At 42.2% G+C, this 24,887-nt stretch overlaps 2 protein-coding genes across 3 annotated transcripts in view; one reads left to right on the plus strand and one right to left on the minus strand.

The window, feature by feature from the left end:
* Window positions 1-1,082, plus strand: part of LOC112265006 (coagulation factor IX) — a 28,369-nt gene extending 27,287 nt beyond the window's left edge. For both annotated transcript variants that reach the window (XM_024441983.1, XM_024441984.1), the window contains one exon: window positions 35-1,082. In XM_024441983.1, the coding sequence (XP_024297751.1) occupies window positions 35-600 (566 nt within the window). In that variant the 3' untranslated portion in view covers window positions 601-1,082. The remainder of the gene's footprint in view (window positions 1-34) is intronic.
* A 377-nt stretch (window positions 1,083-1,459) lies between these two features.
* LOC112265005 (protein IWS1 homolog) overlaps window positions 1,460-24,887 on the minus strand; it is a 32,310-nt gene continuing 8,882 nt past the window's right edge. Inside the window, 12 exon segments of the mRNA XM_024441982.2 lie at window positions 1,460-2,201; window positions 3,220-3,331; window positions 3,431-3,487; window positions 8,411-8,522; window positions 8,845-8,962; window positions 9,065-9,194; window positions 18,154-18,236; window positions 18,321-18,471; window positions 18,574-18,689; window positions 20,273-20,330; window positions 22,131-22,332; window positions 22,707-22,769. Of these exon segments, the coding sequence (XP_024297750.2) occupies window positions 2,076-2,201; window positions 3,220-3,331; window positions 3,431-3,487; window positions 8,411-8,522; window positions 8,845-8,962; window positions 9,065-9,194; window positions 18,154-18,236; window positions 18,321-18,471; window positions 18,574-18,689; window positions 20,273-20,330; window positions 22,131-22,332; window positions 22,707-22,769 (1,328 nt within the window). The 3' untranslated portion in view covers window positions 1,460-2,075.

Raw genomic sequence — 24,887 nt, forward strand, 5'->3', positions numbered from 1 at the left:
CTGTGCCTGTTTAAACTGTCTGTCTGATTTACAGGGGACTATGACAAGCAGCGTCCCGACCCAGATGAGCAGAAGATTAAGGTGGCCAAGGTCGTCGTCCACCCTCACTTCCACGACTACACCTTCGATAGCGACATTGCTCTAGTCTACCTCTCTTCCCCCGTGGTGCTGAGTCCCGTGGCGGTACCCGCCTGCCTTCCCAATGGTCAGCTGGCCAGCCATCTCCAGCGGGAGGATGTGAGGGGCACGGTCACAGGCTGGGGCGCCACACAGTACCTGGGGCACTCCTCACGCTTCCTGAGGAAAGTCACTCTGCCCGTGGTCGACCAGCAGAAGTGCATTGGCTCCACGGAGCAGGTCATCACGGACAACATGTTCTGCGCGGGCTACCTGGAGGCCAGCTTGGATGCCTGCAGTGGGGACAGTGGGGGTCCCTTTGTGGTCAACTACCGCGGTACCTGGTTCCTCACAGGGGTGGTGAGCTGGGGGGAGAAGTGTACCACCAAGGGGAAGTATGGCATCTACACCCGGCTAGGGAACTACCTGCACTGGATACAAGATACTATAGAAAGGCAGGTGCATAACAGTACACATAAATGAGGTGCAGCTCGGAGACGATCCCAATTCATTCCCTACCCCTTGACCCTTCAATGATTGCAGCTCTGATCATCTGAAGGGTCTGGATAGGTGCAAGCAGTTTAGTGGTGACCTTTACTATATTGCTGACACACCTGCAAAGATCGAAGGGTTGGGGGACAAGGGTAAGGCCCAAATTGGGAGCGCTGATGATGAATTCCAAGTCAAACCCTAGCCCCAACCAGGTATTAGTAATACAGTAATAGCTTGTAATTGACCTCTGAGGGAATTTTAGGATACATCCAATCCTTTCAGATTTACAGAAATGCCTGAGTGCATTATGAAATATAAATTGCACCTGGGGTGAGTTCAGGAGAATACAATGCAACAATGTGTTTAGATAAATGCATTTTGAAGACCGGATTTTCTGTCATGATGTAAAATTGGGAATCATGTCACCTCAATTCATTGCATTATTCTGACTGTTTTAAATTCACTGAACATGACCCTGGTGCTTCAGTTACCTTATTTCATTTTATTGTGAATAACATAATTTTACACACAAACTGTGCACATTATTAACCAGGTAAGATTTGGTTCTGAGAGCACTTGATCAGTTTCACCGCCCCATTTAATTTTTTTCCCCCCAAAGTAATACAAAGCTTCAAGTTTTAGGGCTGTTAAATGGAGTTTGTTGGAGTGTTTCGTGAAAGTACATAAGTTGTCACTAGCAATAAATAGTTAACTACTTATTGTGCGTTAAAATGATAGTTCACTCCAATCAATGTATCATGTTTTTAAGACATCAACAGTGGCCAAATGAGATTGAGAGGAATCTAGCTCAAGGCCATAGGTAACGTTTCAAATAAAGACGACCTAGAGATCTGGTGAAACCCTCTTTATTATGAAAGTAACTTCGGAAACAACCGGCACACAGTCAAGGCATACAGGCAGCTCCTACGTCTGTACAGCTTCTTCAGAAACAAAGTAAAACAAAGGCCTAACGTACATTCAATACAGAGCATGGAAAATCCGCGCTATAGAAATTTAAGGCCAACGTTCAGTATACGCTGCATGTCGACACAACTGGAAATTACCTTAAAATCGTGCTTTAACACCAATCTTCCACACTCCGTATTGAATCTCTAGAGGACCGAAGGCCAACACCACTAGGTGAAGCCACACCACTATCATACATTCAGGCTGGCCTGAGGGGGTTTGATGATAGCATGGTCTCATCTATGTGCTTCAACAAACCGCTTTGACCATCGTCATGCACCATCGTCAAGTTAGAGGAGTTGGCTAAAGCACACAGAACTGGGATCCGGGCCCTAATCAAATGATTTAAATAATTGCATCCTTCCATCCTCCCTTCCTTCCTTGGAATAATCACAGCTCTGATATTATTAGATTAGTAAAAGCTATGTATTGAATGCTATGCTTACAACCTAGCCGAAAATGGTAAAAAAAGAAAAAAGAAAAAAAAGAGAACATTTAAATTAGAGGGGCATCCGGTTGCCCTGGACGCTGATCTTCACCGCGTGGCCCGTCTTCGTCATACGCTTTATGTCAGCGAAGCGACGCAACTGTTTGTCCACCCGTGACATGCCCTTCTTAACCGGGGCCTGGGAGACAGAGGGAGGAGAGGATTACAAAAGGAGAGACAGGAAAGTGGAACTACTCTGTCGCAAACATTCACCAAAACACAGTGCGTCTTTGCCACAATATTGGACAGTGGTAGTACCACTACAAGCCTAGCGAGCAAGGTTATTGACACACAAACACACTCGCATCAAATTTGGAATGTTCTGTCGATCTGATATTTCTCATTAAGTTTCGTAACCATAGTATTTAAAACTCTGAACACTAAGTTGATTAGGAACACATTCCCACCATGCTGGGCACAAACTCAAGCAACAATGGTATAGCCAAATGTCTTAAAACCAGGGAAGTTCAAATGTCACAGCTCAAACAGTGTAGTACTGTGTGTTATGTTTTAAACGGGGGACTCATTCATTCATTAGGCGGCTGGGCAACAGTGTGCAGAACCGTTTGACTTGGTAAGTGGTGGGATGGTTGCTCTCCAGTCCACACTGCACACAGTGGCCCTGGGTAGAAGCTTACCCTCTCTCATTCTCAACCTTCACCATTAGTGGGGGTAACAATTAACTGACCTAAGATCAGTTTCTATGGGCAACTTTGTCCAACCAAGGACCAGCAAAAGACATGCAGGTGGCACTTACTGCCCCGTGTGGTGACAGTAGGAATTACAGGGGCATGCCATTGCCATCCACATTGATCTTCACCGCTGTGATGCGCCGCTGTGACCTCTGCTGGGCGATGCGACGCTTGTGCTTTTCCAATCGGCTTATCCCTTTCTTAATGCTCGTCTACAGTCGGGAACCAATCACATTCAGCTCCTTACCGATGCCCACGTCATGTATTGACAAAACATCTAACAGACCCAGTTCAGTCACAACTAAGGTAACTTAGCTAAAAATGACCTAGAAACGGTTATGTCCGGAATCAAGGATTTCAGGTTGGAGAAGAAAATTGGTCTGATTTATACAGTTAAAAGAAATGGGAAAACTATCCTTTCTCCTCCCTTCTCCCAGGCAGACAGCTGGACGGACAAACACTCACTGCTCTGGACTCGCTCTCCACGTTCCATTTGGGCCGCACAACGTAGTCCTTGTTGGATGGCATGGGCACCCTGGCCCGGGCACAGAACCCAGGGTCGCCTGGGCGCAGAGCTCTGTCGGGCAACAAACACAGGAGGGGTGTCAGCAAAGAGCAACACAGACAACGGACTCAGACACACACACAACATGTGAACACCCAGGTCACTACTCACTTCTCTTCTCCCGTCAGCACTTTCTCCAGGTCTCTATGAGGAGTCTGTCCCCCTGAGCTGTAGGGAGAGCGAGAGAGAGGGAGAGCGAGATGGGAAGAGAGACAGAGTCTGAGTGACCACTGACTGACCTGGCCACACACAGTTAACAAACAGTAAGGGTGCAGCTAGCACTCTGCACACTGGTCTTAACACATGCCGTTACTGCCACTTTCCTGTTCAAAAGGTTAGTGTTTGAGAATAGTAGCAGACGGTACAGTATGAAGATGGGCAGAAACTGCTTCATCGATAAAAATCCCTGATCATGCTTGTAAGCGATGTCATGGTGACATTGGCTAGCTAAGCTCATGCGCAGAAACACGTCATCGGGTCTAACGGTCGTCTTGCGCCGAACTGCGCATGTGCTGCATGTCATATCAAAAGGCACTCCTTTGATATGTTGTTTTTGACTCAAATTAAAACATGTCCGTTGGTCACTTTCACAAGGTTGCAGTAATAACTACTTAACACACTGGGTCAAATCTAGGTTGTGCCTTTAGATTTCAAGAAAATGAACAACTAAGGAAGTATTTTCCCCCTTCTCTCATTGACTTCTCAAACACCAAACCCCGGCCTGGTTTGCTTGGACAGTTCGGCAAGCGTTCCCGGGAAGTCTCAAGATGGTGCGCCTCTGGGTTTAGAAACTCTACGGTGATTATATACTCAGAAAACATTTTGATAGATGACTGTAAATCACCCCCCCCCCTATTGGCATTGCTTTGGTGGAATTACCCGCTCTGTCGAGAGTACATTACTCTCGAGTTGTGTATATAACATTTCATGAAATGGTTTATAGCAAATTTACTCTGAATGTCACTCATGTACTGCCCTGCTGTGTGCTGCCCGGACTGACTCAGTTCTTTAGGTCCTAAAATAAGTGTATCAATAAAGCATTGAACTCTATCAACACACAATGCACACCCAAACAAAAACGTACTGGCTACATACAGGCTATATGAAGAAACAACAACAAAAACTAAGATGTTTATTCCTGAACTGGAGAGAGATGTCATTTGAAGAGCAAGAGGATATGACGCAGGTAACAGAGGTTAGGGTTAAAAGGTCAGCGGGGGGCAAATGGCCAGACAACCTTCACTGCTAACTGAGGAAGAGATCCATAGCTATACTCTGTTTTGTGCCAAGATCGAAGCCCTGGCCCAGTGACGCGTTTTAGCTTCTGACAGACATGGTAAGAGTTAAAACAGCAAACACTGATCCAACACGGTTAAAATGAAGAGAATCTCCCACACACACACAATACGCTTACAAAGAAGCCTGTCTAACCCTCAACACTGCTCAAAATGAAGCCATACTCACAACAAAGCCTCAGTAACTCGAGGCTCAATATGACTCTTCTACCATCATTCATACCAACACCTATCATTGTCTCTGGGGGAAAAAACATCACCAGATATAACAACCTGGGGGGGGGTGAAAATCTGACTGCAGCCAAAGTCACTCCTGTGTCGGAGCAATCATGCAACCACACTGAACCTGAGTTGCTGCGGGGAGAAGACATCCGGTTCCTTGGACCTCTCCACCTTTTGGGGCTGACTGGGGGTGGGGGGGGGCACGTTGGGAAGTAGACAGTCATGGAGAGAGAGGGGGATTTGACAAAGATGAGCAGAGTGACACAGTGAAATGAAGAGTGCGAGGACTGAAAAGTAGATGAATAGCGGACAGGCAGGGGGAATAGATAGGAACAGTGGGACAATGAGCTGGAAAGGGTGGGAGGGGGCTGGTTGGAGTGAACAGACCATGTCTACTGGGATCACACGCGACAACTGCATGCATGTGTTTAAGGGGGTATATTGTATAACAAGTGAGTGTATGTGTGGGACATCAATGAGTGTGTGTTGGGGTTTCCATTCCCCGCCTTAGATTTCATTTGCTGAAAAAAATGAAGCCGACAAAAATGGCCGGGAGAAACAAAATCCCACTGCAAAATAATACGTTTTATTAATTGATGAAAATACCAGTTGACGTAAATACATTTGACAGTCTCGCTTATCGGGCTATAGGTTAAATTTGCATAATTTAGTGGAATTAAATTGGCCTGTGTGTATTTCCGTTAGTATCTTATTTATCCAACTATCACAGCCTATATTGTGCAGGATTTCTCCTGCAGCTCCCCAGCTGGAGTAAAACCTGCTTTTATAATAAACCCATTTACTGCGCAACAATTCTAAATGCAATGGCCTGTTTAAAACCCTTTTGGTGCACAGTTGAAAAAGGACTACTATTTTTATTTCTCAACTAGTAATTGAAGCACAACTATTTACCATTCAAGTGCAGGAAACAGGCTATCAGCGCATCACCCACCAATTCACAATATGAGCTAGAGGCAGTGTGCATTATGAAAATATACTTAATTGTTTGAAACCTGAATTTATTTCATATTTTGATGTATGTCTTACCTTGCTTCAAAGTAGCCTATTGGCTAAATTCAAGCATAGAAACTTGGGAGGAAATTATTTTATAAAGCCTTCATAGGCAGTGCCTGAGTTTCAAGTTGAGGGAAGCAAGCAATTTATCCTACCATTCTGCGTGCTAGTTTTGATTTTGATAGGAGCATTTTCTTGGAACATTTTCATTGCAATAATAATGTTTTCGTTCCTTAAAATCATTGTCAAGTGGTTAATCATAAAAATAGGAATTAAAATTATATAAATCTAAAAGTTAAAAGTCAACTAATGCGAGTTCACCAGCCTCTGCCATATGGACACATTGATACATCTTGATCCATTGGCGGCTGAAGAAATGAGCGCATGGAACTCATAGCCTATAGGACAATGCAGCAGTAGGCCTAGAACTTCCATTGCTCTTTCACACAGAGGATTGGTGATTATTGAGGGGGAGACTGTTGATAAGATATGTCAAAATAGCTTACTGTGAGGAACTATAATTGTAATATATTATCATTTGCAATGGATGTTTAAAAAAAAAAAAAAAAAAAACAGGTGCACGTACTTCCTCAACATTATGGAGGACAGAGATACCAGACATGCTCATCACTCACATGGAGCACTACAAACAAAAGACAATAAAAAAATGGATGCATCTCATAAATTATGGTTATAAAATAAACCGTGTAACCTTAGCAGGTAGTGAACTCCGTGAACAACATTTCAACTTCGAGAATGAGAATGGCAAAATGATTAATTAATAGAAAATAAATAACAGGGCAAACAAGATACACAATGAAACAATTGCCATCCCCCCCCTTCTTGTCACAACATTTTAAATAATACTCGAGACACTATCGGCACACATATTTTAGATGCTTTTCATTGACAGGCGCAACTCAATAATCAGCTAGGGCTATTGCCACGAAATCAAAACTGAAATAGAAATAAAAACTGGATGGAGTTCAGAGATGGATGGGAGAGTTGAGCAAAGCGTAATGGTGGGACTACAAATAACAAAAACAAGATTATACACATTTTACGGACACAGTATATATTACATTCAGTGCATTAGGAAAGTATTCAGACACCTTGACTTTCCATTTTGTTATGCAACATCGTTATCAAAAACATTTATCAAATCTACACAATGAAAAAGAAAAAACAGGTGTTTAGAAATGTTGGCAAATGTATTTAAATAAAAAACTGAAATACACATTTACATAAGTATTCAGACCCTTCCCTCAGTACTTTGTTCCAGCACATTTGGAAGCGATTACAGCCTTTAGTATGATGCTATAAGCTTGGCACATTTGTATTTGGAGAATTTCTCACATTATTCTCAGCAGATCCTCTCAAGCTCTGTCAAGTTGGATGGGGAACTTTGCTGCACAGCTATTTTCAGGTCTCTCCAGAGATGATCGATTGGGCTCAAGTACGGGCTCTGGCTGGGCCACACTCCTGCATCGTCTTGGCTGTGTAGCTTAGGGTCGTTGTCCTGTTGGAAGGTGAACTTTCACCACAGCTTGAGGTCCTGAGCGCTCTGGAGCAGGTTTTCATCAAGAAGCTTCATGTACTTTGCTCCGTTCATCTTTTCCTCGATCCTGACTAGTCTCCGAGACCCTGCTGCTAAAAAACATCTCAGCATGATGCTGCTACCACCATGCAGTACCGTAGGGATGTTGCCAGGTTTCCTCCAGGCGCTTGGCATTCAGGCTAAATAGTTCAATCTTGGTTTCGTCAGACCAGAGAATCTAGTTTCTTAAGGTCAGAGTCTTTAGGTGCCTTTTGGCAAACACAGAGGCACTCTAGAGCTCTGTCAGAGTGACCATCAAGTTCTTGGTCACCTCCCGTCTCCCCTGATTTCTCAGTTTGGCCAGGCAGCCAGTACGAGGAAGAGTCTTGGTGGTTCCAAATTTCTTCCATTTAAGAATGATGGAGGCCACTGTGTTCTTGGGGACCTTCAATGCTGGAGAAATGTTTTAGAACCCTTCCCCAGATCTGTGCCTTGATACAATCCTGTCTCGGAGCTCTAGGAACAATTACTTGGACCTCATGGCTTGGTTTTTGCTCTGACATGCACTGTCAACTGTGGGACCTTATATAGACAGGTGTGTGCCTTTCCAAATACTGTCCAATCAATTTAATTTACCACAGGTGGACTTCAATCAAGTTGTTGAAATATTTCAAGGATGACCAATGGAAACAGGATGCACCTGACTTCAATTTCGAGTTTCATATCAAAGGTCTGAATACTTATCTAAATAAGGTAGCCGTTTTTTTGTTTGTAATAAATTTGCTAAATTTTCTTTAAAAAACTGTTTTTGCTTTGTCATTATGGGGTGCTGAGGATTGTTTATTTTTTAAATCCATTTTAGAATAAGGCTGCAACGTAACAAAATGTAGAAAAAGTCAAGGTGTCTGAATACTTTCCGGAGGCACAGTAGGTTCAGAACAAATGAAAAAAATCTTTCTGGTCACGTTTTCCAGCTCCACAATGTCCTAACGGAAACCCTGGGGTGTGTGCGCGCACATTTACCTGAGGCGTCTTTTTTGCGGCATTTGCTGGTCGAGGTCTCTCTGTTGTCTCTCCTCGCGCGTCATGCCCTTGTAGTTAGACGTCAGGCCAAAGATGGGCCTGGACCACTCATCTGTACAGACACAGGAAGCAGCAATACCAAATACTCGAGCAATAACACCAACACTCAAACAAACAAACCTCTACACAAATCTCTACAGAGGGGCCGTGTCCCATTGCTACATGCTAACTAGAAGCTGCTGGAACTTGGGGAAAAAACAACGCTATGAAACAGTTGAGTGAAAATTAGAGAATTTTTTAAACCCTTTAATGACCTAATTAATTCTTTACTTGACTCAGTCAGACAATACCTGGTCAGCTATTACTTCAGCCAAATGCACATTATTGAATGCACATTTTATATGTTTTTGAGTATAGGTATGTAGGGGACTTACTGATGAGTTTGAGAGCGAGGTCCTTGTTGGGGCGCGACTCCTTGGGGTGTTTGTATAGGAACATGACGGCTCGACCTATCCCGCTGTGTTTGAGAGTCTCCTGGCTCACACTGGGGAGCTGGGGGGGGGACAACCATTTGAAAACACAGGTCTTTATAAAGATTAAAAACCATGGTGATGTCTGGGCGGGGGTTGCAGAAATGGAATCCCTAGCACTTACTTCCTGGAGGATCTTGAGGAGATCCTCTCTGATTTTGAGTGCCGGAAGACTCTTATCTGGCAACGGGCCGATCCACTCCTTGATAGCCGACATCACCCCGCTGTCGATGAACGTCTCCTTAAGGTCTTGCCTGAACGCACACACGTCAGACCATATACGCATCCAAAAGACCAAATCACCTAAGTGCTATATGTAAACTCAATGGTACAACATTTTAAATTAAACTTTAAAATCATTCAGTCAGAGTTATATATATATATATATAAAAAACACACACACAGTTGAAGTCGGAAGTTTACCTTCACTGAGGTTGGAGTCATTAAAACTCGTTTTCAACCACTCCACAAATTTCTTGTTAACTATAGTTTTGGCAAGTCGGTTAGGACATCTACTTTGTGCATGACAAGTAATTTTTCCAACAATTGTTTACAGACAGATTGTTTCACTTATAATTCACTGTGTCACAATTTGAGGTGTACCTGCGGTGTACCTATTTCAATGCCTACCTTCAAACTCAGTGCCTCTTTGCTTGACATCATGGGGAAATCAAAAGAAATCAGCCAAGAAAAAAAAGCTGAAATAAATCACTACTATTATTCTGACATTTCACATTTTTAAAATAAAATTGGTGATCCTAATTGCCCTAAGACAGGGAATTTTGACAAGGATTTAATGTCAGGAATTGTGAAAAACTGAGTTTAAATGTAATTGGCTAAGGTGTATGTAAACTTCCGACTTCAACTGTACGTACACATATACTCATACAAACACATATACACACACACAGTACCAGTCAAAAGTTTGGACACACCTACTCATTCAAGGGATTTTTTTATATTTCTTTTTTACTATTTTCTACATTGTAGAATAATAGTGAAGACATCAAAACTATGAAACAACACATATAGAATCATGTAGTAACCAAAAAAAAGTGTTAAAGAAAACATTTATATTTTAGATTCTTCTAAGTAGCCACCCTTTGCCTTGATAAAGGCTTTGCACACTCTTGGCATTCTCTCAACCAGCTTCACCTGTAATGCTTTTCCAACAGTCTTGAATGAGTTCCCACATATGCTGAGCCTTATTGGATGCTATTCCTTCATTCTGCAGTCCAACTCTTCCCAAATTGGGTTGAGGTCAGATGATTGTGTAGGCCAGGTCATCTGATGCATGCAGCACTACAATCACTCTTCTTGGTCAAATAGCCCTTACACAGCCTGGAGATGTGTTGGGTCATTGTCCTGTTGAAAAGGAAATGATAGTCCCAACGAAGCGCAAACCAGACAAAATGGCATATCGCTGTGGTAGTCATGCTGAATAATTGTGCCTTGAATTCTAAATAAATCACAGAGTGTCACCAGCAAAGCACCCCCACACCATCTCCATGCTTCCCAGAGAGAACCAGACATGCAGAGATCATCCATTCACCTACTCTGCGTCTCACAAAGACACAGCGGTTGGAACCAGAAATCTCAATTTTAGACACATCAGACCAGAAGGACAGATTTCCACCGGTCTAATGTCCATTGCACATGTTACTTTGTCCAGGCAAGTCTCTTCTTATTATCATTGTTGTCCTTTAGTAATGGTTTCTTTTCAGCAATTTGACCATGAAGGCCAGATTCACACAGCCACCTCTGAACAGTTGATGTTGAGATGTGAGTGTTAGATGAACTCTGAAGCATTTATTAGGGCTGCAATTTCTGAGGTGCAGTTAACTCCAATGAACTTATCTTCTGCAGCAGAGGTAACTCCGCTGCAGAAGATAAGTTCATTAGAGTTAACTGTCCAAAGTCACTTCTATGCTCTCTTCAAGGCAAGCAACACTGAGGCATGCATGAGAGCATCAGCTGTTCCAGACGACTGTGTGATCACGATCTCCGTAGCCGACGTGCGTAAGACCTTTAAACAGGTCAACATACACAAGGCTGCGGGGCCAGACGGATTACCAGGACGTGTGCTCCGTGCATGTGCTGACCAACTGGCAGGTGTCTTCACTGACATTTTCAACATGTTCCTGATTGAGTCTATAATACCAACATGTTTCAAGCAGACCACCATAGTCCCTGTGCCCAAGAACAAAAAGGCAACCTGCCTAAATGACTACAGACCCGTAGCACTCACGTCTGTAGCCATGAAGTGCTTTGAAAGGTTGGTCATGGCTCACACCAACACCATTATCCCAGAAACCCTAGACCCACTCAAATTTGCATACCACCCAAACAGATCCACAGATGATGCAATCTCTATTGCACTCCATACTGCCCTTTCCCACCTGGACAAAAGGAACACTTGTGAGAATGCTATTAATTGACTACAGCTCAGCGTTCAACACCAACAACATCTGCCACGCTGATCCTCAACACTGGAGCCTCCCAGGGGTGCGTGCTCAGTCCCCTCCTGTACTCCCTGTTCACCCACAACTGCATGGCCAGATCACAGACAACGACAAGACAGCCAATAGGGAGGAGGTCAGAGACATGGCCGGGTGGTGCCAGAATAACAACCTATCCCTCAACGTAACCAAGACTAAGGAGATGATTGTAGACTACAGGAAAAGAAGGACCGAGCATCCCCCCATTCTTGTCGACCGGGCTGTAGTGGAGTAGGTTGAGAGCTTCAAGTTCCTTGGTGTCCACATCAACAACTAACTAGAATGGTCCAAACACACCAAGATAGTCATGAAGAGGGCACAAAGTCTATTCCCCCCCAGGAAACTAAAAAGATTTGGCATGGGTCCTGAGATCCTCATAAGGTCCAACAGCTACAACATCGAGAGCATCACTGGTTGCATCACTGCCTGGTACGGCAATTGCGCGGCCTCTGACCGCAAGGCACTAGAAAGGGTAGTGCATACGGCCCAGTACATCACTGGGGCGAAGCTGCCTGCCATCCAGGACCTCTACATCAGGCGGTGTCAGAGGAAGGCCCTAAAAATTGTCAAAGACCCCCAGCCACAGACCGTTCTCTCTAGTACCGCATGGAAAACGGCACCAGAGTGCCAAAAAGGCTTCTCAACAGTTTTTACCTCCAAGCCATAAGACTCCTGAACAGGTAATCAAATGGCTACCCGGACTATTTGCATTGTGCCCCCCCCCCAAACCCTCTTTTTCGCTGCTGCTACTCTGTTTATCATATATGCATAGTCACTATAACTATACACTCATGTACATACTACACCAAATCAGCCCGACTAACCGGTGTCTGTATGTAGCCTCGCTACTTTTATAGCCTCACTACTTTTATAGAATGGCTACTGTATACAGCCTGTCTTTTTTACTGTTGTTTTATTTCTTCACCTACCCATTGTTCACCTAATACATTTTTTGCACTATTGGTTATAGCCTGTAAGTAAGCATTTCACTGTTGTATTCAGCGCATGTGACAAATAAACTTTGATTTGATCTCTAGGTCTTCCTTTCCTGTGGCGGTCCTCATGAGAGCCAGTTTCATCATAGTGCTTGATGGTTTTGGCGACTGCGCTTGAAGAAACTTTCAAAGTTCTTGAAATATTCCAGATTATGACATGAAGGTCAGTCAAAGTAATGATGGACTGTCGTTTCTCTTTGCTTATTTGAGCTGTTCTTGCCATAATATGGACTTGGTCTTTTACCAAATAATGCTATCTCCTTTATACCACCCCCACCTTGTCACAGCACAACTGATTGGCTCGAACTCATTAAGGAAAACATTCCACAAATTGACTTTAACTAGGCACACCTGTTAATTGAAATGCATTCCAGGAGACTACTTCATGAAGCTGGTTGAGTGAATGCCAAGTGTGCAATGCTGTCATCAAGGCAAAGTGTGGCTACTTGAAGAATCTCGAATATAAAATATATTTAGATTTGTTCAACAGTTTTTTGGTTACTACATGAATCCATATGTTATTTCATAGTGTTGATGTCTTCAATATTATTCTACAATGTAGACAAGAGCAAAAATAAAGAAAAACCCTGGAATGATTAGGTGTGTCCAAACTTGACTGGTACTATAAATACACACACCAAGTACACAGTAAACATTAAGAACACCTGCTCTTTCCATGACAGACTGAACAGGTGAATCTATTATCCCTTATTGATATCTCTTGTTATATCCACTTCAAATCAGTAGAGACAAAGGGGAGGAAGACAGGTTAAATAAAATAAAAAAATGTAAAGCCTTGAGACATGGATTGCTTTTTTTTAAAGGAAATTTCTAAGTGACCCCAAACTTTTGAACGGTAGTGTATATAAACACACACACACACACACACACACACACACACTACCTTCAGAAAGTATTCAGACCCCTTGACTTTTTCCACATTTTGTTACATTACAGCATTATTCAAAAATGTATTAATCTACAAGGCAAAAATGTTTCTTTAAAAAAAAAGAAATATTTGCACATTAAATAAAAAACATAAATACCTTATTTACATAAGTATTCAAACCCTTTGCTATGAGACTTGAAGTTGAGCTCAGATGCATTCTGTTTCCACAACTTGATTGGAGTCCACCTGTGATAAATTCAATTGATTGGACATGATTTGGAAAGGCACACACCTGTCTGTATAAGGTCCCACAGTTGACAGTGCATGTCAGAGCAAAAACCAAGCCATGAGGTCGAAGGAATTGTCAGTTGAGCTCTGAGACAAGATTGTGTCGAGGCACAGATTGGAGGAAGGGTACACAAAAATGTCCCACTTGGAGTATGCCAAAAGGCACCTAAAGACTCTCAGAACATTAGAAACCAGATTATCTGGTCTGATGAAGCCAAGATTTAACTCTATGGCCTGAATGACATGCGTCATGTCTGGATGAAACCTGGCACCATCCCTACAATGAAGCAAAGGTGGCAGCATCATGCTGTGGGGATGTTTATCAGCGGCAGGGACTGGGAGACTAGTCAGGATGGAGGGAAGGATGAACGGAGCAAAGTAGAGAGGTGGGGCAAAGGTTCACCTTCCTACAGGACAACATCCCTAAGCACACAGCCAAGACAATGCAGGAGTGGCTTCGGGACAAGTCTCGGAATGTCCTTGAGTGGCCGAGCCAGGCAGGACTTGAACCTGATCAAACATCTCTGGAGAGAACTAAAAATAGCTGTGCAGCGACACTCCCCATCCAACCTGACAGAGCTTGAGAAGATCTGCAGAGAAGAATGGGAGAAACTCCCCAATTACAGGTGTGTCATGCTTGTAATGTTATACCTAAGAAGACTCGAGGCTGTAATCGCTGCCAAAAGGTTCTTCAACAAAGTACTGAGTTAAGGGTCTGAATACTTATATATTTTTTATAAAATATTTCTAAAAACCTGTTTTTGCTTTGTCATCATGGGGTATCGTGTGTAGATTTGAGGGGGAAAACAATTTAATCAGTTTTAGAATAAGGCTCTAACGTAACAAGATGTGGAAAAAGTCAAGGGGTTTGAATACTTTACGAATGCACTGTATGTGTATACACACACACACACCACCAGTCAAAAGGGGTTCTTTTATTTTTTGTATTTTCTACATTGAAGAATAATAGTGAAGTCATAAACTATTAAACAGGTATATGGAATCATGTAGTAAGAAAGTGTTACACAAATCAAAATATATTTTATATTTGAGATTCTTCAAGTAGCCACCGTTTGCCTTGGTGACAGCTTTGCACACTCTTGGAATTCTCTCAACCAGCTTCATGAGGTAGTCACCTGGAATGGATTTCAATTAACAGGTGTGCCTTGTTAAAAGTTAATTTGTGTAATTTCTTTACTTCATAATGTATTTGAGCCAATCAGTTGTGTTGTGACATAGTAGGGGTGGTATACAGAAGATGGTGTTTTACCAAGTCCACATTATGGCAAGATCAGTCCAAATAAGCAAAGAGAAACGACAGTCCATCATTACTTAAAGACATGATGGTCAGTCAATCTGAAAAATGTCAATAACTTTGAAAGTTTTTGCAAGAACAGTTTTAAAAACCAAGCGCTATGGTGAAACTGGGTCTCATGTGGACTGCCACAGGAAAGGAAGACCCAGCTTTACCTCTACTCTAGAGGATAAGTTCATTAGAGATAACATGGTCGAATTGTTGCAAAGAAACCACTACTAAAGGACACCGATAAGAAGAAGAGACTTGCTTGGGTCAAGAAACACAAGCAATGGACATTAGACCTGTGGAAATCAGCCCAAATTTGAGATTTTTGCTTCCAACCGCCGTGTCTTTGTGAGACGCAGAGTAGGTGAACGGATTATCTCTGTATGTGTGGTTCACACCATGAAGCATGGAGGAAGAGGTGTGATGGTCAGTGACTCAACAGGACAATGACCCAACACACCTCCAGGCTGCGTAAGGGCTATTTGACCAAGGAGAGTGATGAGTGCTGCATCAGATCACCTGGCCTCCACAATCACCCGACCTCAACCCTATTGTGATGGTTTGAGATGAGTTGAACCGCAGAGTGAAAGAAAAGCAGCCAACAAGTGCTCAGCATATGAGGGAACTCCTTCAAGACTGTTGAAGCATTCCTCATGAAGCTGGTTGAGAGAATACCAAGTGTGCAAAGCTGTCATCAAGGCAAAGGGTGGCTTCTTTGAAGAATACAAAACAAAATATATTTAGATTTTGAAACACTTTTTTGGTTACTACATGATTCCATGTGTTATTTCATAGTTTGTCTTCATTATTATTCTACAATCTAGAAAATAAAAACCCTTGAATGAGTAGGTGTGTCCAAACTTTTGACTGTACACACCGGTGGAGGTTGGTGAGGGGGGGAGACGGCTCATAAGAATGGCTGGAACGGAACGAATGGAATGGCATCAAACTACGCTTCTGATTTACTGATTTTATTCTACTCAGTCTGCTGCAGCCATTACCACGAGCCCATCCTCCCTAATTAAAGGTGCCACGAACCTCCTGTAATACACACACACACACACACACACACACACACACAGAGTGTACAAAACATTAGGAACACCTTCCAAATATTGAGTTGCACCGCCCCCTTTCCCCTCAGAACAGCCTCAATTCATCTGGGAATGGACTCTACAAGGTATCTAAAGCTGGATGTCCTTTGGGTGGTGGGCTAGTCTTGACACCAACAGGAAACTGTGGGCATGGAAAACACAGCAGCATTGCAGTTCTTGACACACTCAAACAGGTGCGCCTGGAACATACCACGTTCAAAGGCACTTTAATATTTTGTCTTCCCATTCAACCTCTGAATGGCACACATACACAATCTCTGTCTCAATTGTCTCGAGGCTTAAAAATCATTGTTTAACCTGTCTCCTCCCCTTCAACTACACCAGACTTTCTTAAAGTATGTTAATGGTGGGTCGCGATGTGTCAGAGTAAATGTATAATTATTTAATGAATTATTGGAATTGATTTGGCCAAGTGCAACGGCGGCCTCTGCTCAGTTTGGCAGCTGCGCGATAGGGAGATGCCCTGGTCTTTTTTCTGCAGTTTTGTTCAAGATCACTTCGCGACACACGCTGCAGCGTTGTGGGTTCAGCAGCAGTCGATGCGCTGTCGTTCAGCAGCAGACGATGCGCTGTCAGCCACAGACTCGCCATCAAATAGTGTCATGCTAGCCACAAGTTCTGACTGAGCTCAATCGTCATGAAAAGCCAATACACCGATGAGTTTCTCCCTCTTTCACACAAACTTCGAGATATAACGAGAAGCTCCCTCAATGTTTTTTGTTCGGGGAAGCGCTTAGTAATGAGTCAATCAAAATTCCTATAACGACATGTCCTGACCAAACATCCACAGCGTGACGGTGTACCCAGGGAATTATTTCAGAACAGGGCAGAATGCTTCAGGAAAGTGCTTCCACAGTGGAAAAGTCAGTCAGCTAGCAGGGCATTGTCATTCTATAAACAGGTGATAAGCAGAAATAAGGGAATACTAACTCTCATAGTAGTATTTGAGAGTTTCTCTTTAAAACAATCCCCTGGCCTTGTACACAGCTAATAGCTAACGTTAGCCAAAGCAAGCTAACTAGCTACTGATAAGTGCAACCCTAAGTAACAGTACAGATGAAGATGAAAAATTCAGGCCTACTGTACATTTTACTGTATAAATTGTTGAAAACTAGTCTAGGTTGGAACTGTTGCTGTTAAAATACAAGTCATCATTTTTATTCTGAACTGGAATAAACTGATTGAAGCCAGATACTTTTTGAGACAAACACACACACAGTTCTGGGTTGCTCATCTGCAGCAAGAAGCCGTCTCCTGCCTGCCTGAGAAAGCAGTACATGTTCTGGTCAAGTTTGGCACCACATGCCCATGTCAGTCAGGGTTCTCAACTCTGGATTACTTAAAAAACACGTACAGAAACAGTCTCAATGCTGAGCATGACCTCAGTGTTGTACTGTCAAAAACTGATTCCAGAATAGACCTGCTTGTTGAAAACGTCAACCAGCCACACACCTCTCATTAGGACTGTGTGTTTCCTGGTCTACATCTGTGTGATTGTTTTTTTAAATATTTTATTTATTTAAATTGAACCTTTATTTTACTAGGCAAGTCAGTTAAGAACTATTTCTTATTTACAATGATGGCCTATGGCGGCCAAACCTGGTCAATGCTGGGATAATTGCGTGCCGCCTGTGGGACTCCCAATCGCGTCAAGATGTGATACAGCCTGGATCAATCAGTTTGTTCCAGTTCAGAATTAAAATTATTTATTGAATTTTAACAGCAACAGTTCCAACCCAGACTGATATGTAAGAGCTTTAAAATGGGGGAAAATAAACATGAAAAACTATTGGATATGGCTATTTAATTTCATTGTTATTCGTTTTGGCTACATTGCATTTGTTTTAGGCATAAGGGCAATGAAATGTACCAATATTACGTCTAGTTTAATACGTTCCTAAGCTTGGGTCTCAGGAAATGATGAGAATTTCTCATTTGGGTTCCAGGCTGAAAAAGTTTAAGAACCCCTGATCTACAGATTGAGGTGGAATTAACAAGTGACATCAATAAAGGATCATAGCTTTCACATGGTCAGTCTGTCATGGGCCAGTGTTGCTAATGTTTTCTACACTCAGTGTCTATAGACTAGGCTTGTGGTAGTATTGAGAGCCATGGATGGACTCACTTTTTTAGGTGCATAACTACAGTGGGGAGGAGGGTCAGCTTTTTTAACGCTGGCTTCTTCTGAGCGTTCAGTGTTCTGTCCTCCTGTAAATCACATAGAATGGTACACCCACACCAGCATTGTGAAGACCTATGACAGAACACACATTTTGGGGCCCAAAACATCACCTCTGCAGCTTCTGTCATCTTGGTGATCATAGCGCTGACCACGTCATCAGCATCACTGATGAACGTTCCCCCGTCGCGGTTCCGTCGCCGCTTCCCACTCTGGGCCTTCTTACGAGCCAGCATCACGTCGAAGTCCGACATGAAACTGGTGCTGAATAGAAACAGAGTCAGCCATGCCTCCACTATAGAATGAAAGTATAGTGGCAAGTGGAAATCGACTGATTGAAAACAATGAGATACATGAGATACTCACTCTTGGCCACCACCCCTGTCCACGCCCTCATCAGAGTCAGAGTCATCTGCCATTGCTTTCTTCGCAGAGGCCTGAGATTGGCTCTTATCCCCCTCCAGATCCTCCTGATTGAAACCCTATTGGTGCAGAAAAAACAACGTCAGCCGTAGGGAACTTGAATCAGATGCGGTATAGTTTCGGAGTTTAGACAATTCCCGAGAGTCCCTAAACCTTTGGGGGCGGTTTCCCAGACACATTAAACTTGGTCTATGATTGGGAAACCGGCCCTTGGTGTTCACAGATCTGATATGGTAGTTTGACCTTTTCACTGTGTTTTTCAAATGTTTTACGTTATGGCGGTATTTGAGGTTACTGAATAATAAAGGTTCTAGGGTAAATGTGTTTTATGGGGAATGCATGACCCCAGGCTGGCAACAAATGAATTCTAAGTATTTTTAAAGGCTTGCTCCAATCTTCAACCAAACTTACTGTGCATTCGGGAAAGTATTCAGACCACTTCACTTTTTGTTACGTTACAGCCTTATTCTAAAATGGATTAAAATAAAACTCAATCTACACACAATACCCCATAATGACGAAGCAAAAACATTTTTGTAATACACTTTTGCCCATTTATTAACTAAAAACAGAAATACCTTATTCACATAAATATTCAGACTCTTTTTACTCAGGTGCACCCTGTTTCCGTTGATAATCCTTGAGAAGTTTCTACAACTTGATTGGTGTCTACCTGTGGTAAATTCTATGAATTGGATTTGGAAAGCCACACCTGTCTATATACAAATTCCCACAGTTGACAGTGCATATCAGTTATAAATTATACTTTGGATGGTGTATCAATACACCCAGTCACTACAAAGACATTTTGTCCTGAATACAAAGCATTATGTTTGGGGCAAATCTAACATCACTGAGTATCAATCTACATACTTTCAAGCATGGTGGTGGCTGCATCATGTTATGGGTATGCTCTTCATCGGCAAGGACTAGGGAGTTTTTTAGGGGGGATGAAAATAAACGTTAGAGCTAAAAATCCTACAAAAAAAATATATAGTTGAGTCTGCTTTCCAACAGACACTGGGAGACAAATTCACCTTTCAGCAGGACAATAACCTAAAACACAAGGCCAAATTTACATTGGAGTTTCTTACCAAGATGACAAATGTTCCTGAGTGGTATAGTTACCGTTTTGACTTTAATTGGCTTGAAAATCTATGGCAAGACTTGAACATGGCTGTCTAGCAATGATCAACAATAAGAGTTTAAAAAAACAAAAAACAGGCAAATATTGTACAATCCAGGTGTGCAAAAGCTCTAAGAGACTAAGAGATACTGTATATTTGTTTTATTTCTCAATATTCTTAAAAAAATATATAATTTCTTTCACTTTGTCAGAGTAATTTGTGTAGATTCAAAATAAATAAATCTATCCATTTTAATCCCATTTTGTAACAACAAAATGTCAAGGAGTTTGACTACTTTCAGAAGGCACTGTATCTACCTCATACCCCTGCACATGGACTTGGTACTGGTACCCCATGTATATAGCCAAGTTATCTTTACTCACTGTGTATATAATGACTTTGCTATTATTTCTCTATTTTCTTTCTCTCTGCATTGATGGGAAGATACCATAAGTAAGCATTTCACTGGTGTTCACGAAGCATGTGTCGAATAAAATTTGATTTGTACAACTCACCGTAAACTCTTCCCCCTCTTCATCGCCAGAGTCACCAAAAATGTCAGCAATCATTTTCCTATTCGAGAGAGCATACCATACTGACTACAACACACACATCCTTTCAGTACATACGGAAAGTATTCAGACCCCTTCACTTTTCCACATTTTGTTACGTTACAGCCTCATTCTAAAATGGACTAAACACATTTTTTCCTCATTCTACACACAATACCCCATAATGACAAAGAAAAAACAGTATTCAGAACCTTTGCTATGAGTCTTAATTAAGTTTAGGTGCATCCTGTTTCCATTGATCATCCTTGAGGTGTTTCTACAACTTGATTGGTGTCCACCGGTGGTAAATAAAATTTATTGGACATGATTTGGAAAGGCCCACAGTTGACAGTGCATGTAAGAGCAAAAATCAAGCCATGAGGTCCAAGGAATTGTCCGGAGAGCTCCGAGACAGGATTGTGTCACAGATCTGAGGAAGGGTACCGAAAAATGTCTGCAGCATTGAAGGTCCCCAAGAACACAGCGGCCTCCATCATTCTTAAATGGAGGAAGTTTGGAACCACCAAGCCTCTTCCAAGAGCTGGCCACTCGGCCAAACGGAATAATCGGGGAGAAGGGCCTTGGTCAGGGAGGTGACCAAGAACCCGATAGTCACTCTGACAGAGCTTCAGCTCTACGGAGATGGGAGAACAACCATCTCTGCAGCACTCCACCAATCAGGCTTTTATGGTAGAGTGGCCAGACAGAAGCCACTCCTCAGTAAAAAGGCACATGACAGCCTGCTTGGAGTTTTTGGCAAAAGGCACCTAAAGGACTCTCAGACCATGAGAAACAAGATCTGGTCTGGTGAAACCAACATTTAACTCTTTGGCCTGAATGCCAAGCGCCACGTCTGGAGGAAACCTGGCACTATCCCTACGGTGAAGCACGGTGGCGGCAGCATCATGCTGTGGGGATGTTTTATCGCGGCAGGGACTGGGGGAACTAGTCAGGATTGAGGCGAAGGTTCACCTTCCAATAGAACAACGACCTTAAGCACACAGCCAAGACTACACAGGAGTGGCTTGGGAACAAGTCTCAAAGTCCTTGAGTGGCCCAGCCTGAGCCAGGACTTGAACCTGTTCGAACATCTCTGGAGAGACCTAAAAATAGCTGTGCAGTGACCCTCCCCATCCAACCTGACAGAGCTTGAGAAGATCTGCAGAAAAGAATGGGAGAAACTCCTCAAATACAGTTGTGCCAAGCTTGTAGCGTCATACCCAATAAGACTTAAGGCTGTAATCGCTGCCAAAGGTGCTTCAACAAAGTACTGAGTAAAGGGTCTGAATAGTTATGTAAATGTAATATTTCAGTTTAATTTATTTAAAAAAAAATTTTTTTTACTGTTTTTGCTTTGTCATTATGGGGCATTGTTGGTAGATTGAGGGGGGGAAAAAATTATCCATTTTAGAAAAAGGCTGTAAGTTAAATGTCAAGGGGTCTGAATACTTTCCAAATGCACTGTACATAGCTACTTCATACCACAGCACATTGACCGGCAATTGTAACTTATTTTTACTCATTGTTATTCACTAAGTATTTATTCTTTTTGTCACTATTTCATTATCAATCTATCTCTAACTTTATTGTTGGAAAGGGACCCATAAGGAACCATTTCACTATTAGTCTACACCCGTTGTTCACAAAGCATTTGATTGGATTTATGTCAAGTTCCACAATAAAAATACTACTACTTTCATTACAGAAAGAATCTCAAATCGGATAAAAACGAAAGTAAACAAAAATGTCATTTGTGTAAGGAAAATCATAACTCAAACTAAAAAGAAGTGTGTGTGGGGGAGAGGGGGATCGGAATACTTACTCTTCCTCGTCGCCTGAATCACTGTCGCTACCAAACAGTGTTTTCTCGTCCTTCTTCCCTCCTTCCACCTTCTGTCCATCATCCTCGTCTTCGCTTTCTGATCCCAGTTCCCGCAGTTTGGCCATGGTTTTGTCCGGCGCCTCCGAGCCTGCGTCACTGTCGGAGTTGTCATCGTCAGACACGGCGCGGCTCTTCTTCACCACTGAGGAAAAGTCACCACCATTATTATCATCCTCAGCCCCACGGCTCTGACAAAAACTATTTTACATGATTTAACCATGAAGTTCAATTGAGGTCAGAAGACCACTTTTACAAGGGAGACCCAGCCAACAGAGCATGTCAATAAAAAAAAAACACACACCTAACACACTACAGTGTAGTGTACACTATGTAGGAAATAGAGGGTAATTTAAGATGCACCCTTAATCGCCACACATTAGCTAACCATCAGACTTCAAGATAAGGTGTGCCTCATAAATGGCAACCTATTCCCCATACAGTACATTTGACCCCATACAGTACTTTTGACTAGAGCCACCCAACTGCACATGCCCAGTTGCCGGTCTGTCATATTACCTGGTTCGTCAGCCTTCTCCTCCTCACCTTCACTGTCTGACAGGATGGCTTTCTTCCTCTTCACTGTAACAGTACATAGACAACAAAATCACATTAACATACAGTGGGGCAAAAAAGTATTGTCAGCCACCAATTGTGCAAGTTCCCACTTAAAAAGATGAGGCCTGTAATTTTCATCATAGGTACACTTCAACTATGACAGACAAAATTAGAAAAAAAATCCAGAAAATCACATTGTAGGAATTTTAATGAATTTATTTGAAAATTATGGTGGAAAATAAGTATTTGGTCAATAACAAAAGTTTATCTCAATACTTTGTCATTGCCAACAAAGGGTATTTAAAACAGAGGTCAAATGTTTTCTGTAAGTCGTCACAAGGTTTTCACACACTGTTGCTAGTATTTTGGCCCATTCCTCCATGCAGATCTCCTCTAGATCAGGGATGTTTTGGGGCTGTTGCTGGGCAACACAAACTTGGAAACTCCCTCAAAAGATTTTCTATGGGGTTGAGATCTGGAGACTGGCTAGGCCACTCCAGGACCTTGAAATGCTTCTTTACGAAGCCACTCCTTCGTTGCCCGGGCGGTGTGTTTGGGATCATTGTCACGCTGAAAGACCCAGCCACGTTTCATCTTCAATGCCATTGCTGATGGAAGGAGGTTTTCACTCAAAATCTTACAAAAACAATCAATCATAATCACTAGTTATAACTACTAATCCAGTTTAGCAGGCAATATTAACCAGGTGAAATTGTGTCATTTCTCTTGCGTTCATTGCACGCAGAGTCAGGGTATATGCAGCAGTTTGAGCTGCCTGGCTCATTGTGAACCAATTTGCCAGAATTGTACGTAATTATGACATAACATTGAAGGTTGTGCAATGTCACAAGAAAATTTTGACTTAGGGATGCCACCCGTTAGATAAAATACCGAACAGTTCCTCCGTATTTCACTGAAATCATAAACGTTTTGTTTTCGAAATGATAGTTTCCGGATTCGACCATATTAATGACCAAAGGCTCGTATTTCTGTGTGTTATGTTATAATTAAGTCTGACTTGATAGAGCAGTCTGAGCAGCAGCAGGCCCGTAATCATTCATTCAAACTGGACTTTCGTGCGTTTTGCCAGCAGCTCTTCGCAAGCACAGCGCTGTTTAATGACTTCAAGCCTATCAGCCGAATGGCTGGTGTAACCAATGTGAAATGGCTAGCTAGTTAGCTGAGTGTCCGCTAATACTGTTTCAAACGTCACTCGCTTTTAGATTTGGAGTAGTTATTCCCCTTGCGCCGCAAGGCTTTTGTGAAGCGATGGGTAACGCTGTGTGGCTGTTGTCGATGTGTTCCTGGTTCGAGCCCAGGTAGGGGCGAGGAGAGGGACGGAAGCTATACTGTTACACTGGCAATACTATAGTGCCTATAAGAACATCCAATAGTCAAAAGTATATGAAATACAAATGGTAGAGAGAGAAATAGTCCTGTAAATACTATATTAACTACAACCTAAAACCTCTTACCTTGGAATATTGAAGTCTCATGTTAAAAGGAACCACCAACTTTCATATGTTCTCATGTTCTGAGCAAGGAACTTAAGCGTTAGCTTTTTTACATGGCACATATTGGCACATATTACTTTCTTCTCCAACACTTTGTTTTTGCATAATTTAAACCAAATTGAACATGTTTCATTGTTTATTTGAGGCTAAATTGATTTTATTGATGTAATTATATTAAGTTAAAATAAGTGTTCATTCAGTATTGTTGAAATTGTCATTATTACAAATATATATATTATTATTTTTTTTAAATCATAATCGGTCGACCTCTAATACCAACAGATAGATGGAGCTAAACTCAGCAAAAAGAGAAACATCCCTTTTTCCGTTAGCGGGATCATTTCCGTCAGCAATCGCTGAATAGCATAGCGCAACAGTCAAATAATATTACAAAAAAAATATTCATATTCATGAAATCACAAGTGCAATATTGCAAAACACAGCTTAGCGTTTTGTTAATCCACCTGTCGTCTCAGATTTAGAAATTATGCTTTACAGCGAAAGCAATCCAAGCGCTTGTGTAAGTTTATCAATAGCATAGCATAACATCATGTACACTTAGCATCAGGAAGCTTGGTCACGAAAATCAGAAAAGCAATCAAATTAATCGTTTACCTTTGATGATCTT

The sequence above is a fragment of the Oncorhynchus tshawytscha genome, linkage group LG13 (genome assembly GCF_018296145.1).
Source record: "Oncorhynchus tshawytscha isolate Ot180627B linkage group LG13, Otsh_v2.0, whole genome shotgun sequence".
NCBI lineage: Eukaryota > Metazoa > Chordata > Actinopteri > Salmoniformes > Salmonidae > Oncorhynchus > Oncorhynchus tshawytscha.